Raw genomic sequence first — 17,360 nt, forward strand, 5'->3', positions numbered from 1 at the left:
GCCTATATCAGAAGCTTCTACAGCCATGACATCATTTTCTGGAATTGTCCAAGCTGTTTGAAGGCACAGTCAACTTAGTGCATGTAAACTTCTGACCCACTGGAATTGTGATAGTGAATTGATCTGTCTAAACAATTTTGGGAAATATTACTTGTGTCATTCAAAGTAGATGTCCTAACCGACTTGCCAAAATTATAGTTAACTTCTTGATGCACCCATCCCGTTACCGGGATCATTTTCATCAACATCCGCTGAATTGTAGAGAGCCAAATTCAAATTAAATTACTAAAAATATTTAATTTTCATTAAATCACAAGTGCAATATAGCAAAACACAGCTTAGCTTGTTGTTAATCCACCTGGCGTGTCAGATTTCAATAAAGCTTTTCAGGAAAACCATACCAAGCGTTTATGTAAGGACATCTCTCTCAGTAGACAAAATTTTACAAACAGCTAGCAGCCGAGTAGATTGGTCACGAAAGTCAGAAAAGCAATATATTAAATCGCTTACCTTTGATGATCGTCAGATCTTTGCACTCATGAGACTCCGAGTTACACAATAAATGTTCCTTTAACCTCTTGACGCTATGGGGGCGCTATTTCATTTTTGGATAAAAAGACGTGCCCGTTTTAAGTGCAATATTTTGTCACAAAAAGATGCTCGACTATGCATATAATTGATAGCTTTGGAAAGAAAACACTGACGTTTCCAGAACTGCAAAGATATTGTCTATGAGTGCCCCAGAACAGATGCTACAGGCAAAACCAAGATGAAACTTCAACCAGGAAATGAGCAGGATTTGTGAGGCTCTGTTTTTCATTGTCTCCTTATATGGCTGTGAATGCGCAAGGAATGAGCCTGCCCGATCTATCGTTTCCCCAAGGTGTCTGCAGCATTGTGACATATTTGTAGGCATATCATTGGAAGATTGACCATAAGAGACTACATTTGCCAGGTGTCCGCCCGGTGTCCTCCGTCGAAATTGGTGCGTCATCTTCAACTGCACGTCTTTTTCCAAGCGATTCACCGGAGAAAGGAGACTACCACGAACGATATATCAATGAAGAGATATGTGAAAAACACATTGAGGATTGATTCTAAACAGTGTTTGCCGTGTTTCAGTCGATATTATGGAGTTAATTTGGAAAACAGTTCGCCGTTTTTGACTGACGGGTTTTTTTGTACCCAAACGTGATGTACAAAACGGAGGATTTCTTTCTTTGGAAAAACTGAACATTTGCTATGTAACTGAGAGTCTCCTCATTAAAAACATCCAAAGTTCTTCAAAGGTAAATGATTTTATTTGAATCATTTTCTGGTTTTTGTGCAAATGTTGACCGCTAAATGCTACGCTAAATGCTATGCTAGCTATCAATACTCTTACACAAATGCTTGTTTTGCTATGGTTCAAAAGCATATTTTGAAAATCTGAGATGACAGTGTTGTTAAGAAAAGGCTAAGCTTGAGAGCTAGCACATTAATTTAATTTCATTTGCGATTTTCATAAATAGTTAACGTTACGTTATGCTAATGAGCTTGAGGCTATAACTGGATACAGGTTTTTTTCATAGCCAAACGTGAACAAAACGGAGCGATTTGTCCTACACAAATAATATTTTTTTGAAAAACTGAACATTTGCTATCTAACTGAGAGTCTCCTCATTGAAAACATCTGAAGTTCTTCAAAGGTAAATTATTTTATTTGAATGATTTTCTTGTTTTTGTGAAAATGTTGCTGGCTGAATTCTAGGCTTATAGCTATGCTAGATATCAATACTCTTACACAAATGCTTGTTTAGCTATGGTTGAAAAGCATATTTTGAAAATCTGAGATGACAGTGTTGTTAACAAAAGTCTAAGCTTGAGAGCAAATATATTTATTTAATTTCATTTGCGATTTTCATGAATAGTTAACGTTGCGTTATGCTAATGAGCTTGAGGCTATAAATAGAATCCCGGATCCGGGATTGCTCGACGCAAGAAGTTAAGATAATTTTTATATCCAAAATACCTCCATTTCGGTTGGCGCGTTATGTTCAGAAATCCACAGGCTTGAGCGGTCACGATGTCGCAGACAAAAATTCCAAATAGTATCCGTAAGGTTCATAGAAACTTGTCAAACGTTTTTTTATAATCAAGCAATCCTCAGGTTGTTTTTACAATATATAAGTCGATAATATATCAACCAGGACTGTAGCTTCTTCAATAAGAGAGAGAGAGAAAATGGCTATTCCTCATGCAAAACTCTGCTGGCACCCAGCCATCCACTGACGCAATGGGTTCTTTCTCACTAATTTTTCAAAATAAAAGCCTGAATCTATGTCAAAAGACTGCTCACACCTTGAGGAAGCCATTGGAAAAGGAATCTGGTTGATATCCCTTTAAATGAGGCAAGGCATCCAATGGAACAGAGAGCTTTCAGGAAAAACAGCACTTCCTGGTTGGATTTTCCTCAGGTTTTCGCCTGCAATATCAGTTCTGCTATACGCACAGACAGACAATATTTTGACAGTTTTGGAAACTTTAGAGTGTTTTCTATCCTAATCTGACAATTATATGCATATTCTAGTTTCTGGGCCTGAGAAATAGGCAGTTTCAATTGGGTACGTTTTTCATCCAAACACAGAAACACTGCCCCCTACACTCAACAAGATATTTGTGGAATGGTTGAAAAACTAGTTAACAATTCCAACATAGGTTTATGTAAACTTCCAACTTCAACTGTATGTTCTCCATATACATTACTGATCCAAATTATCCAGATAACCCTGAACCAACTCTTGCGATCAGACTGAAAGAGCAAAAAGCTTTCAAGTGTAACAATACTGGTACAGCTTTCCTTTGACCCACCTTACCCACTTCAGTAATTAGCAAAAACAGAGAGCATGCTAAAGTTCCAAATTAAACAAACCTAGCTTCTAAATGACCAACTGCGCAAGAAGCTGCCATTTTAATGGCATGCGGTGCCACACACACACACGCTGTGCAGCAGTGTACTAACAATATTCACTCTAATGTAGCCTACTTTAACTCCAGACTTCAGTTCCAAGACACTAGTTTTCCCAACTTCATACACAAACCTAATTTACATTACCCATTAATCATTTGATTGAAAAGGCAAAAAACAAACAAAAAAAAAACAGGTTATCCTGTTTTCAAGAACACAAATTCCTTACATGACTAATTATGAAACATAGCCATAGGGATGAAGGCATGCCAGGAGATGGCTACAGATTGTTACACCAGATAATGTAATTTTACCACAGAGTTTTGGTATCCAGTACTGGGAGTTACAGTTTAAGTACCGTTTGGTGTAGCACAGAATTTTAGACCAACCAAGTCACCCGCACATCTTCTAAAATGTACGTGTCCAACAATGTTTGCGCCACCACATTTTAAATGGAGAATCTCTCATTGATTGAGACGTGGTGCTGCATGTCATGATGACACTCACCTGTCTCGGTCAATGAGAGAAGATTTGAAATAGACAAGATGGCGGAGTACACATTGCTGGATTACTTCATGGAGAGTTCATTTTAGTAACGGAGCATTTTCTAGATTCAAAACGAACCGCCTGCAACTGGACACAGACATTTTAGAAGATACATGTTTGGCCAAATCGAGAATGAAGATGTGTCGCCATGTTAAAAGGGACATTTCTAAAGTGTTCAACTTCATATTCATCTTTCCAGCACCACCCCAACATCATGTGAAAATGGCACATTTCTATGTTCTGCAATAAAACAAATAAAGTAGTATTTCCAATGACATCAACCAATTAGTAGGTAATGCCTACTCATAATTGGTTAAAATCACAATGCACAACAATGTAGTCATTGGAAACACTTTACAACAAAACATACTCGCAATTTTCACATATGTTGATGTTGGGGTGGTGCTGGAGATGATGAATATGACATTACCCTTCAAGGTCGGTCGAACATTATCTGTGCTACACCAAACAGTACCTAACCTGCAACTCCCAGTAATGGATACAAGAACCTGGTGAATCACATTACCCTGGTGTAACAATCTGTAGCTTGCCCAGAGAATGAGCAATCTTCCTGTTAGCAGGATGCTATTCACAACCATTTCCTCCCATGCTTTGGCCCTCAGGGGACTCACCTGCTGTAGAGTCAAACAGCTGAAGTTAAGGCCGAAAACTCATGTTGAGAAATGTGTATTATAATAGCAATAAGTCCGTCAGGTTATTGTTCAGCTACCTAGCAGTTTTTTTCTGCACTTCATACTCAAGACAAGAGTGTGAGGATAGATTTCATTAACCATGTGTCAAGGAATGAGTCCTTGTAATACTCCTTACTATTTGAAATACTATTGGCAATGCCTCACCTTGTTAAGGTGAAATAAGCTAAGGGTGAGAGTGATTGAACAATCACATGATGCAGGCAATGTGATTGTTTTGGAAACAAAAGGATATAAACTGAAGGATAAATTTGACAAAAACATTACCGATTTAAAATAGTTCAAGTGTACAATATTTTGAAAATTGTGTCCAATTCTAAAACCAGACAAATGGCAGACTTTTTCTTTTTTACATGGTCAATAAACAAAATTAGTACCATAATAAGGGTTGCAAAATTCCAGTAAACTTTCGCAGAATAACAAGGATTTCTAGCAAACACGATTGGAGGATTGCTGGATTTCCTGTTATACCCTCTTTATTCCAGTTCTTTCAACCAGGATATCTGGAAAACCTGAGAATGTGGGTGAAATTCCTGGATTTTTTTTTTTTTTTTGGGGGGGGGGGGGGGGGTATTTAAAACGTGGTTAAATTGTAAGAGTAATCTCACTAGTATGACCAAGACTGTTGATGCTAGAAAGCTTGAGTGACGAAACAACACTTTGCTAAACAATGTAAACCCACTGTTCAGGCAGTGTCTGTCGTCTGTCCATCTAATAAATGAATTGTTCTTCCCTGCCTCAGCGCTCAGAATTATGCATAACACACTTGTTTCAAATCCCATGGAAAACAAAACCGATGTTTCAGATTTAAATCAGAATGTTAAATTGAGGAATATTAAATCGTCCACTTCTCCATATTTCAATGATTCATTTTAGTATTACTGGCTATTCGGTCTTGTAGGTTCCTGTCATTCAGAGGCACCAAGAAAAATGTTTCTATGTTGTCGGTGTTAGCTCGACAATTTTTGGTTGGTTACAAACACCTTAAAATATCCACAATAAGCAATTGAAAAACAACTGCCACTTAAAAGAAATTGCGTTAATTCAAACTTAAAATGAACATTGTCTTACCTGGAAAATACAAGAGAAATGGAAGTGACAGTAAGGTGCCAAATTTCCGCAAAGTATACATCTCCACAGTTCAGTATGCGCTTTCGGTCACCCCACAATCTCTGTTTCCAATCGTAACGTATACGGTCTTCCCGTTATCAGTGCGCAATTTCACTTTGGGTAATGTGAAGTCTTTCAATTTTGGTAGCGCGTTTACAGTAGGCAATGTGACCTCAGCGGCAGTTGACGTGACAGACTCGCGTTTGGCGTTCAGCATCTGGCGCGAGGAATTGTTCCAGTGAACGACTTCGGCAAGTGGTCAAGCCTACAAAAATGTCTTCGTCAACTTTCCCTTTTACGCTTTGGGACATTGAATATTTGGATAAAATGGTTGTCATCATGAGAAAGCTCTGCCCTGCCACCTCAACGAGCGCCACCTGTGCTTTTTAGCAACACCCTCTCGGAATTCCTCGCAGCAGTTCTATTTAAGCGTTAATGCCCGAGGAGATGAGGTATATGACCAATATACCAAGGCTAAGTGCCTGGATACAGCCATTAACTATGGTATATTGGTCATATATAGCCTATACCACAAACTCCATAGGTGCCTTATTGCTATTATCTGGTAACCAACTTAATTAAAACAGTAAAAAGTTATTTTTGTCATACCCATGGTATATGGTCTGAGAATTGGCTTTCAGCCAATCTGCATTCAGAGCTCAAACGACCCAGTTTATAATCCCAAATAGAACCGTGGTACATTGGTACACATGATTGCATATTGCACAGCCTAGGCCTACATATTATGTAAGAGATAAACTCCCATGTTCTGTACATTAACTAGGAAATACATGAAAGACAATGCAGCCAGAGCCGGCTTAATGCAGTGGCTTACAGAGGCTAAAGCCCCTGTGCCCAGGCCTGTGGGGGGCCCAAGAGGCAGCAAAAAATAAACATAAAAAGGAAATATATACAGTATATACAGTATATAATCTATCTATAATATATACCTACTGTTCAAAAGTTTGGGGTTATTTAGAAATGTCTTTGTTTTTGAAAGAAAAGCACTTTTTTTGTCCATTAAAATAACATCAAATTGATCAAAGATTTTCATATAATACAGTGCCTTGCGAAAGTATTCGGCCCCCTTGAACTTTGCGAACTTTTGCCACATTTCAGGCTTCAAACATAAAGATATAAAACTGCATTTGTTTGTGAAGAATCAACAACAAGTGGGACACAATCATGAAGTGGAACAACATTTATTGGATATTTCAAACTTTTTTAACAAATCAAAAACTGAAAAAGTGGGCGTGCAAAATTATTCAGCCCTGTGTTCCAATATAACATTGCGTTTGCTAATCCCTTAAGTTAATACTTTGTAGCGCCACCTTTTACTGCGATTACAGCTGTAAGTCGCTTGGGGTCAGTTTTGCACATCAAAAGACTGAATTTTTTTCCCATTCCTCCTTGCAAAACAGCTCGAGCTCAGTGAGGTTGGATGGAGAGCATTTGTGAACAGCAGTTTTCAGTTCTTTCCACAGATTCTCGATTGGATTCAGGTCTGGACTTTGACTTGGCCATTCTAACACCTGGATATGTTTATTTTTGCTTTATGTTTTGGATCATTGTCTTGTTGGAAGACAAATCTCCGTCCCAGTCTCAGGTCTTTTGCAGACTCCATCAGGTTTTCTTCCAGAATGGTCCTGTATTTGGCTACATCCATCTTCCCATCAATTTTCACCATCTTCCCTGTCCCTGCTGAAGATGCTGCCACCACCATGTTTGACAGTGAGTATGGTGTGTTCAGGGTGATAAGCTGTGTTGCTTTTACGCCAAACATAACGTTTTGCATTGTTGCCAAAAAGTTCAATTTTGGTTTCATCTGACCAGAGCACCTTCTTCCACATGTTTGGTGTGTCTCCCAGGTGGCTTGTGGCAAACTTTAAACGACACTTTTTATGGATATCTTTAAGAAATGGCTTTCTTCTTGCCACTCTTCCATAAAGGTCAGAAATCAACAAATCAAATTTTATTTGTCACATACACATGGTTAGCAGATGTTACTGCGAGTGTAGCAAAATGCTTGTGCTTCTAGTTCCGACAATGCAGTAATAACCAACAAGTAATCTAACTAACAATTCCTAAACTACTGTCTTATACACAGTGTAAGGGGATAAAGAATATGTACATAAGGATATATGAATGAGTGATGGTACAGAGCAGCATAGGCAAGATACAGTAGATGGTATCGAGTACAGTATATACATATGAGAGGAGTATGTAAACAAAGTGGCATAGTTAAAGTGGCTAGTGATACATGTATTACATAAGGATGCATAGAGATATGTAAACAAAAGTGGCATAGTTAAATGGCTAGTGATACATGTATTACAGAGGATGCAGTCGATGATATAGAGTACAGTATATACGTATGCATATGAGATGAATAATGTAGGGTAAGTAACATTATATAAGGTAGCATTGTTTAAAGTGGCTAGTGATATATTTACAGTGGCTAGTGATATATTTACAGTGGCTAGTGATATATTTAGCTAATGGAGCACAAGGTGAAACTGAATTTAGAGATACATGGGAGGCTATTCTCATCAAGTGTTCTTTATGCTACTTCTAATAGAGGAAGCTAAAAAGGACAGACAAGTAGTCCAAACAGAAAGAAGTAAAAAAGGAACATTTCAGAACACAGTGACAATTCCAACAAAGCACAGTGCGATGGGATTATGAAAGAGAAAATAGACACATTCACTCTGACAATGAAGCAAGACAAGCTAAAGAAATGTAAAAGAGATGAAGTGGACTTCAGAGATGGTAAGGTCTTTGCCCGGAGAAAACCAACCCGCAAGAATTCAGAATCACATCCGCAGAGGATGAAGCCTAGATCTGTTTCTTTCAACTTTACGAGCAGCGACGATGAGGATCACCCCACCCAGTCTGAGTCCGGCTCCTCCCAAGATTTTTTAGACCAGGAAGAGGAGCCACGCAGGTTCCCCAACAAGAGAAGGAGACGACACAGAAGAGGCCAACATGGAAGGTAGGAAGAAATCAGGACTATCAAACCACACGGAGCAGGACCAGAACAAGGCTGTGATCAGTATTTCTGGAGAACCCCTTTCTAATGGTTGTGTAAGGGTCTTGTCTAAAGGACTGTCCTTTTCCCCCACATACTCGACGAATGAATTCAATACAAAGATAGAAACTAAAATAGATCAACAGGAATCTACATCTGAAGGCCTGGTACAAGCAAAACATCTCTCCAACTACAGACACCAGTGTTTCAGGTCAGGCAGTTTCTGTGCCCTCAAAAACACATTTTAAGCTCAAGTCCACCTTTTGTCCCATTGTCCAGAATGCCACACTAAATACATTTGCCAAGAAGGTGAGTTTTGATGTGGAGAATCTGTTTAAGGGTAAAATTGACTCTAACCAAACACAATGTAACCCTTCTAAGTCAGAGAGGGCTGCAGTTGAATCCTTGTCCAAAAATGGACGGATTGTGGTTAAAAAGCAGACAAAGGTGGCGCTACAGTAGTGTGGAGTAAAGACAAATATGTGACCGAAGCCGACCGTCAGTTAGACAATGATGAGTTCTACCAATCTCCTCACAGAAGCTAAGGAGAGTGGCTACATTTCAGACAATGAGTTCAAATATCTTTTCCTTGGCAGTCTGCGTGTGGCTCCTTTTTTTATCTTCTTCCAAAAGTCCACAAGAATCTTGAAAACCTCCAAGCAGACTAGTCATTAATGGCAACGAAAGTCTGACAGAACCAATCTCCAAGTACATTGATTACTTTATTAAGTCTTTTCTGCCTTCACTCCCAGCCTATCTTCAAGACACCACAGATCTGTTGAACAAAATTAAGGAATTGAACAATATAGGTACAGCGTCCTTTTTAGTCACCATGGGTGTGGAGTCTCTATACACCACCAGTGAACATGAACAAGGATTGGCAGCTATGCACCATTTCTTGAGTACCCGGCCTGAGACTGAGATGCCTCCCACAGTATTAATTATCTCACTGACTGAATGGACTCTTAATAATAGCATTTTGTCTTTCAGGACTGTATTTTTAAACAAGCCAAAGGGTGTGCCATGGGAACTTGCTACAGCCCTTCCTACGCTGGTTTGTATTTAGGTAAATTGGGAAATTACTTCATTTTGGATCCTACAAAACAGTTATTTGACCGGATAATATGGTGGGGATGCTATATTGATGGTGTTTGCTGTTCTGGTCTGGCTCAGAAGATTAACTTATTTCCTTCCACCAATACCTTAACAGCATTAACCCTAACATCAAACTAACTATGGGGTACAGCAAGCATAACATTCATTTTTGGACCTCGACATCAGTAAAAATGACAAAGGTTGTTTGTACACATCAATCTTTATGAACCCTACAGATGGGAATACCATTCTGAGGGCACATACTGTAGCTTCCATCCCAAAAGACTAAAAGAGAACATTCCATATGGCCAAATAGTCCGCAGAATTAGCGATCAGGAAACAGACAAATTTGTCAAATTTGCTGAATTAAAGAATCGCTTCTTGAATCGGGGCTACAGCACTCATGTCCTGAAAGATGCAGTAGAAGGGCCGGACAACTTGACAGAGAGAACTTGTTGCGAAGGGGAGCGCCTCGTGACGCACTAGACAGAGTGTATTTTGTTACAAAATACAGCACTGAAGCAGAGAACATTAAAATAATAATTTAAAAGAATTGGGGAATCATCCAAAGTGATACACTACTATGCAAAGTCTTCCCAGAGCCACCAGTCATAAGCTTTAAGAGATGTCCTTTTATTTTATTTATTTTTATTTCACCTTTATTTAACCAGGTAGGCTAGTTGATAACAAGTTCTCATTTGCAACTGCGACCTGGCCAAGATAAAGCGTGGCAATTCGACACATAAAACAACACAGAGTTACACATGGAATAAACAAAACATACAGTCAGTAATACAGTAGAACAAAAGAAAACAAAAAGTCTATATACAGTGAGTGCAAATGAGGTAAGTTAAGGAAATAAATAGGCCATGGTGGCGAAATAAATGACAATATAGCAATTAATGGTAGATCGGAATGGTAGATCGGCAGAAGATGAATGTGCAGGTAGAGATACTGGGGTGCAAAGGAGCAAAATAAATAAATACCAGTATGGGGATGAGGTAGGTAGATAGATGAGCTGTTTACAGATGGGCTATGTACAGGTGTAGTGATCTGTAAGCTGCTCTGACAGCTGGTGCTTAAAGTTAGTGAGGGAGATGTCAGTCTCCAGCTTCAGAGATTTTTGCAATTCATTCCAGTCATGGGCAGCAGAGAACTGACAGGAAAGACGACCAAAGGAGGAATTGGCTTTGGGGGTGTCCAGTGAGATATACCTGCTGGAGCGTGTGCTACGGGTGGGTGCTGCTATGGTGACCAGTGAGCTGAGATAAGGCGGGGCTTTACCTAGCAGAGACTTGTAGATAACCTGTAGCCAGTGGGTTTGGCGACGAGTATGAAGCGAGGGCCAACCAACGAGAGCATACAGGTCGCAATGGTGGGTAGTGTATGGGGCTTTGGTGACAAAACGGACGGCACTGTGATAGACTGCATCCATGTTGAGTAGAGTGTTGGAGGCTATTTTATAGATGACATCACCGAAGTCGAGGATCGGTAGGATGGTCAGTTTTACGAGGGTATGTTTGGCAGCATGAGTGAAGGATGCTTTGTTGCGATATAGGAAACCGATTCTAGATTTAATTTTGGATTGGAGATGCTTAATGTGAGTCTGGAAGGAGAGTTTATAGTCTATCCAGACACCCAGGTACTTGTAGTTGTCCACGTATTCTATGTCAGAGCCGTCCAGAGTAGTGATGCTGGACGGGCGAGCAGGTACGGGCAGTGATCGATTGATAAGCATGCATGTAGTTTTACTTGCGTTTAAGTGCAGTTGGAGGCCACGGAAGGAGAGTTGTATGGCATTGAAGCTCGTCTGGAGGTTAGTTAACACAGTGTCCAAGGAGGGGCCAGAAGTATACAGAATGATGTCGTCTGCGTAGAGGTGGATCAGAGAATCACCAGCAGCAACAGCAACATCAATGATGTATACAGAAAAAAGAGTCGGCCCGAGAATTGAACCCTGTGGCACACCCATAGAGACTGTCAGAGGTCCGGACAAGAGGCCCTCCGATTTGACACACTGAACTCTGTCAGAGAAGAAGTTGGTAAACCAGGCGAGGCAATCATTTGAGAAACCAAGGCTGTCGAGTCTGCCAATAAGAATGTTGTGATTGACAGAGTCGAAAGCCTTGGCCAGGTCGATGAATACGGCTGCACAGTAATGTCTCTTAACGAGGGCGGTTATGATGTCGTTTAGAACCTTGAGCGTGGCTGAGGTGCACCCATGACCAGCTATGAAACCTGATTGCATAGCGGAGAAGGTATGATGGGATTCGAAATGGTTTGTTAACTTGGCTTTCGAAGACCTTAGAAAGACAGGGTAGGATAAATGACAAATTAGTTCACAGCTAACGTTACCTTCCTGGTGACTCTCAAAAAAAACTTGGCTTGACGACAAACCCAGGGGCTCTTTTAAATGCAATCATTTCAGAAATATTGCACAGAAAAAGTATTTTGTTGACACAGATTCTAAAATGGAGTATCAAGTCAAAGATTTAATTAACTGCAAAACCACCCATGTCATCTACAAATTAGAATGTCCACAGAACAAGGTGTTCTACATTGGATGGACAAAGAGACACCTTCAAGAAGGCTTAGCAGAACACAATGAAGACTACCCCGTGGCAAGGCACTATAAGTACTTGCACCATTTTTTTAACCTTTATTTAACGAGGCAAGTCAGTTAAGAACAAATTCTTATTTTCAATGACGGCCTATGAACAGTGGGTTAACTGCCTTGTTCAGGGGCAGAACAACAGATTTTTACCTTGTCGGTTTCTAGTCCAATGCTCTAACCACTAGGCTACCTGCCGTCCCAATGGTAACCCTGCCTCCCTACAAGCTATGGATATTGATCATGTGCCGGCCTCAACTAGAAAAAGGCACCATCTTAAAGAGCTAACCCAAAGGGAAAGTTTGGGGATTTACAAAGTACAGGCCACTAAGTACCCTGGTTTAAAGAAAGATATGGATTTCTCACCTTTCCTGTAGGGTTTTTAGAGGTCCCATTGCTGTCATCTAGTGGATATTTTGTTCTATTGCCCTCAGCTATGTTTTAGACTGTTGTGGTCCATGTTTGCTGTGTACCAGTGTACTATAAAATAGATGGCTCTGCTATTCTTAACACTTTTCCCAGTCATATTCAAGGTTAGAACTACCTTTCTCGGGGTGCTGATGCTTCTAGCCTTGAGATGCATTTTTGATAACATATCTACAGTATTTCACCTTTAAATGTGTATAGTTTTGCTTACTAGGTGTTGTCCAATGAATTATGTTACCATTCCCTCTTCAAATCAGGGTTGATTGGAAAAAGCTGTTCAAAAGAGGACATTGTATTATAATCTATTTATTTATTTTTCCCTTTATTTAACTAGGCAAGTCAGTTAGGAACAAATTCCATTTACAATGACGGCCTACCAAAATGAAAAAAGCCTTCTGCAGGGACAGGGCTGGGATAAAAAAATAAATATATAGGACAAAACACACATCACGACAAGAGGGGGGGGGCGCTAGAGAGCGTGCTATGGAGTAGACGTGCTTTTGAAACAAATTAGTATTTATCTTAACCTCTCACGGCTTCAAACAAATATGACAAAGGGGAAAGGCACCAAAAAAAGGGGCGCTAAACAAGATCATTTGAATGAGATAGACAACGAACCAATTTCAACGTCGCCGACCCACGAGGAGTTAGCTGAAGAGGTTAGCTTCCAAGAGTTCCCCACAGATCCTACTCAAGTACCTGTTCCAGAATATCCCTACGCCCATGGCTCCTTAGTCTCACACACACACACACAATCTCACTCCCACTCTCTCACACACACACTTGCGATATGCGCCATTCTCAGCCCACAGGTAGTTGCAATCAAACTGTCCCTGTACATCCGCCCACCTGAGTCCCAATTTCATTTTACAGATATGGGCTATCTCAGCAGCAGATGGTTTGTACTGACCCACTAATACCCTCATCTCTGCTGAATATTTCACAGCGTCCTTACTTGGGTCTGGTAGGTCCTCTACAATGTCTTTGATTTCATCATGTCTCCACGTCCTCTGGACATACACAATGGGGTTCCATGCTGCGACGGCAGCAGCATTAGCATCATCAGGTCGAGGCTGAGGGTTAGGACAGGCCATCAGAGGGTATTGATGATACATGTCTGATGCTGGGTCGTATGGGAAGGGGGTAGAGACACGCCTCTCCGTCCTGGCCCGTAGACGGTCCTTCAACGGGGTAGTCAGCTGGGGTGCCCCTCCATCCTCACTTTCCTCACTGGAGCTGAGTGGAGGAGCCTTGAGAAAAGGATTGTTAATTTTTTTCCCCTTCTGGCGCACTCCCCCCACTTCAGCCAGGCTCCGTGCCAGACGATCAATCACCATGGTGTTGGGAGAGACAGGGGGTGGGGTTGCAGGTTGTAATGGTCTTGCATCCAGCTGATCAGCAGGAGGCGCCTGAGGAGGAGGGAGGTCCGGCAGCACTGGGTAGAGAGTTTGAGGAGTACAGTAGGGAGGGGGGCAGTCTCTGTCATCATCCTTCCTATTCCTTCTCACTGTTCTTTCCCCTTCTTTTCTCCTTCCTCAGTCTGAACTACCATATTCTGATAGGGTTTTCCCCGAAATGTGTCCTGTCTTTTCTTCCGTTTGTCAGCTTCCCTTTCCCATTTCCTGAATTTCACCCAGTCAATTTGATCCTTTTTTCCTAGTTTACCTTCCTTCTCTACCAATCTCTGTCTTATCTCGTCTAACAGCGTCACACTTAGTGTCCCTGTCAAAGGAAAACCACCCTCTCTATGCCATAGAAGTACCTGTTCCAGAATATCCCTACGCCATGGCTCCTTAGTCTCACACACACACACACACACACACACACACACACACACACACACACACACACACACACACACACACACACACACACACACACACACACACACACACACACACACACACACACACACACAAGCAACCACATCCTCTTCTCCTGTTCAAATAATTTGCCGCCACACTGAAAATGAGCAATGAGATGGGCACAGTGTACATACATACTTCTGTGCCCATCTCATTGCAACATGATCCATCCAAGGCCAAAGCTGGACGCCTAAAATGTGAGAGATGTAAACAATATGCTACTGTTTGTGTGTGTGTGTGTGGAGTTCCAAGAAAAACTTGAGAAGATGGCAAAGGAGATAAGAGTGAGAGCATACAGTATGAAAATAAAGACCCCTTGGGATCTAAAATGAGTGTGGGGTTCCCTCTTGTGACTCCTACAGTCACCCCTGATGGGGGTTCTTGGAACACTGCTATTTAAGTCTGAGCAGAGAATGATGAAAACCTTCAAAGGTGGTGGTGCTATGTTGCGTGTGATCTTGAATACCAGGCAGATGTTTGAGTACAGAATTAAATGGTGTAAATTTAGCAGTCTAAACTTGTTGAGAAAACACTTTGAGAAGGGGGTTCCAACTGGGTTCTTTGGCTGTCACCAATGGAGAACACTAAGTATTTTCGTTTCCATGTAGAACCCTCTGTGGAATGGGGCCCAAAAGGGTTCTACCTAGACACAGAAGGGGTTCTACCTGGAACCAAAAAGGGTTCTACTATGGGGACAGCGGAATAATCATTTTAGTTTTTAGATGGCACCTTTTTTATCCGAGTGTAGGCCTATTGCAGTGGTGGTTCTGTAAAACATTTTTGCCATTGGTGGTGGGGAGTTAAGATAATCTATGAAACATCCCAACTTTTAACACACATTTGCAAGTAGGCAAAGTAACATATGTGTGCTGAGGCATGTGTAATCACTCAACATTGACAGGACCGACAAAAAAAGACATGCTCACATGCAAACAAAGATAACCGTTATGTAATTATTAGGAGACTGGATACAAATTGCTAATCCTGGCTACCAATGTTCTAGCATTCATTTATTGAGGCAAGCAGATCAGAGATGTCAAGGTGGTACCCAAGCATATGACATGTGTATGTGACACATATGTATGGTCATATTTTTTATGTTTTATTTTGTTTGTTATTTTATGAAGCCATCCCTTGTATCATTTTGTAGGCCTCCCAGGTATTTACATTTAATGTATGTATATAATTACTGTCGCTAGGGGGAGCTGTGACAATGGAGCGCGTTAGTGAGGTCTTGCAGATTTCTTCTCCAATCTTGGAGAATGACTACTACTAAAAACTAACGTTTCTCTGTCTCATAGTTTTACCCTATTAATTGCATTTATTTATATTATTAAACAGGGTGAGACTGAACATGGACAATGCGCAGGAGAAAAGGAAAGAGTGCCACCGGAGGAGAATGAAGGGGACCAAGTGCTTCGACATCCGGGCGAATGACTTGGCTTGGAAGAAGGACGAAAGGAACGCGAGACCTGGGAAACCTTGCTGCTCTTTTGCTCCAAGCTGGGGTCCCCGTTCGTTAAGGTGAATATAAAAATCTCATAAGTATTTGCATTTGCCTCCTCACCGTGGGCAGCATCTCAAGACTAACTGCTGGGTCACGTTAAGTAACCTCCGCTTCCAGGTAGGTACTGTTAAGGTGTATGACTCCAGTGGTCATGACACCCATCTGGAGTTTCTCTCACAACTCATCTCGCTATCTTTTCCAGGGATCATCCCTCCCTCATCAACCCCACTGACATAAAACATTTGACAAGTATCCTTTCTGTCTGCTATTAACATTATTGCATGTCTAATCAAACATTTAAATTAAATCATTCAATAACTGTATTTTTTACATGCCTTGTGGGGCGGCAGGTAGCCTAGTGGTTAGAGCACTGGACTAGTAACCAAAAGGTTGCAAGATCAATTCCCTGAGCTGACAAGGTAAAGATCTGTCGTTCTGCCATCATTGAAAATAAGAATTTGTTTGTAACTGACTTGCCTCGTGAAATAAAGGAAAAATAATAAACTACCCTGTTCCCTTTACTCTGCCCCTGTTCTCTAGGACCTAGGGGTTCTGCCTAACACACAGACATGGATCCACCTGATGTCCTCCATTACTAACCACCCTCCAACTTTTCATTGCATCAGCTACTGTTATTGTCATGTTGTCATTATCTGCTAAGAAAGAGCAAGAAAATGATCATACTGGGCACATAATGTGAGACGCACAGATTAGCTAAAAACACAAGCACTGCAACACTTAGACCAAAGTAAGCAGCAGCACCTGGACTTTGCAGAGCCCCTTCCGAGACTGACTGCCTGTTGAATACAAGTGACAGGCAGAACCTTCATCCACACAGCACCCACACCTCTCTATTTTCAGTATTTCAGTCTGATTACCATGTGAGTGTACAAAAAGCCTGTAAAAGTAAATTGACACACATATACCAAAAAAAATCTACATTTATATATTTAAATCTAAAATATTGCCAGATTGGTTTTCACAGCTGTTTCATAAGGTGTTCATTATTGTAAATTGTAACATATCCCTTGATGGTATACAACATTAATCATTGTTATATCATAGGACATACTACATACTACTTAATCATAATAGAGGACTAATGAAATAATATTATTGGGAAAGGGGGATACCTAGTCAGTTGTACAACTGAATGCCTTCAACTGAAATGTCTAATGCCTAAATGTCTAATGCATTTTTATTTATTTATCCTTTATTTAATTAGGCAAGTCAGTTAAGAACAAATTCTTATTAACAATGACAGCCTAGGAACAGTGGGTTAACTGCCATGTTCAGGGGCAGAGCAACAGATTTTTACCTTGTCAGCTTGGGTATTCAATCTAGCAATCTTTCGGTTACTGGCACAACGCTCTAACCACTAGGCTACCTGCCGGCACATTTAACATAACCCATCTGAATCAGAGAGGTGTGGGGGGCTGCCATAATCGACATCCACGTATTATTGCAGTGTAGATAAGGGAAGGCCTGTTTAAAATGACAACATGCCAGCTAGAC

At 40.8% G+C, this 17,360-nt stretch overlaps 1 protein-coding gene across 2 annotated transcripts in view; it reads right to left on the reverse strand.

Annotated features, from left to right (window-relative positions):
- Positions 1-5,675, reverse strand: part of LOC135550810 (endothelial cell-selective adhesion molecule-like) — a 60,127-nt gene extending 54,452 nt beyond the window's left edge. For both annotated transcript variants that reach the window (XR_010457153.1, XM_064981937.1), the window contains exon 1: positions 5,275-5,675. Coding sequence is in view for 1 of the 2 variants with exons in the window: in XM_064981937.1 (XP_064838009.1) it covers positions 5,275-5,335 (61 nt within the window). In the remaining variant the exon portion in view is untranslated. The remainder of the gene's footprint in view (positions 1-5,274) is intronic.
- Between the last annotated feature and the right edge of the window lie 11,685 nt (positions 5,676-17,360).

The sequence above is a fragment of the Oncorhynchus masou genome, chromosome 12 (assembly GCF_036934945.1).
Source record: "Oncorhynchus masou masou isolate Uvic2021 chromosome 12, UVic_Omas_1.1, whole genome shotgun sequence".
Lineage (NCBI taxonomy): Eukaryota > Metazoa > Chordata > Actinopteri > Salmoniformes > Salmonidae > Oncorhynchus > Oncorhynchus masou.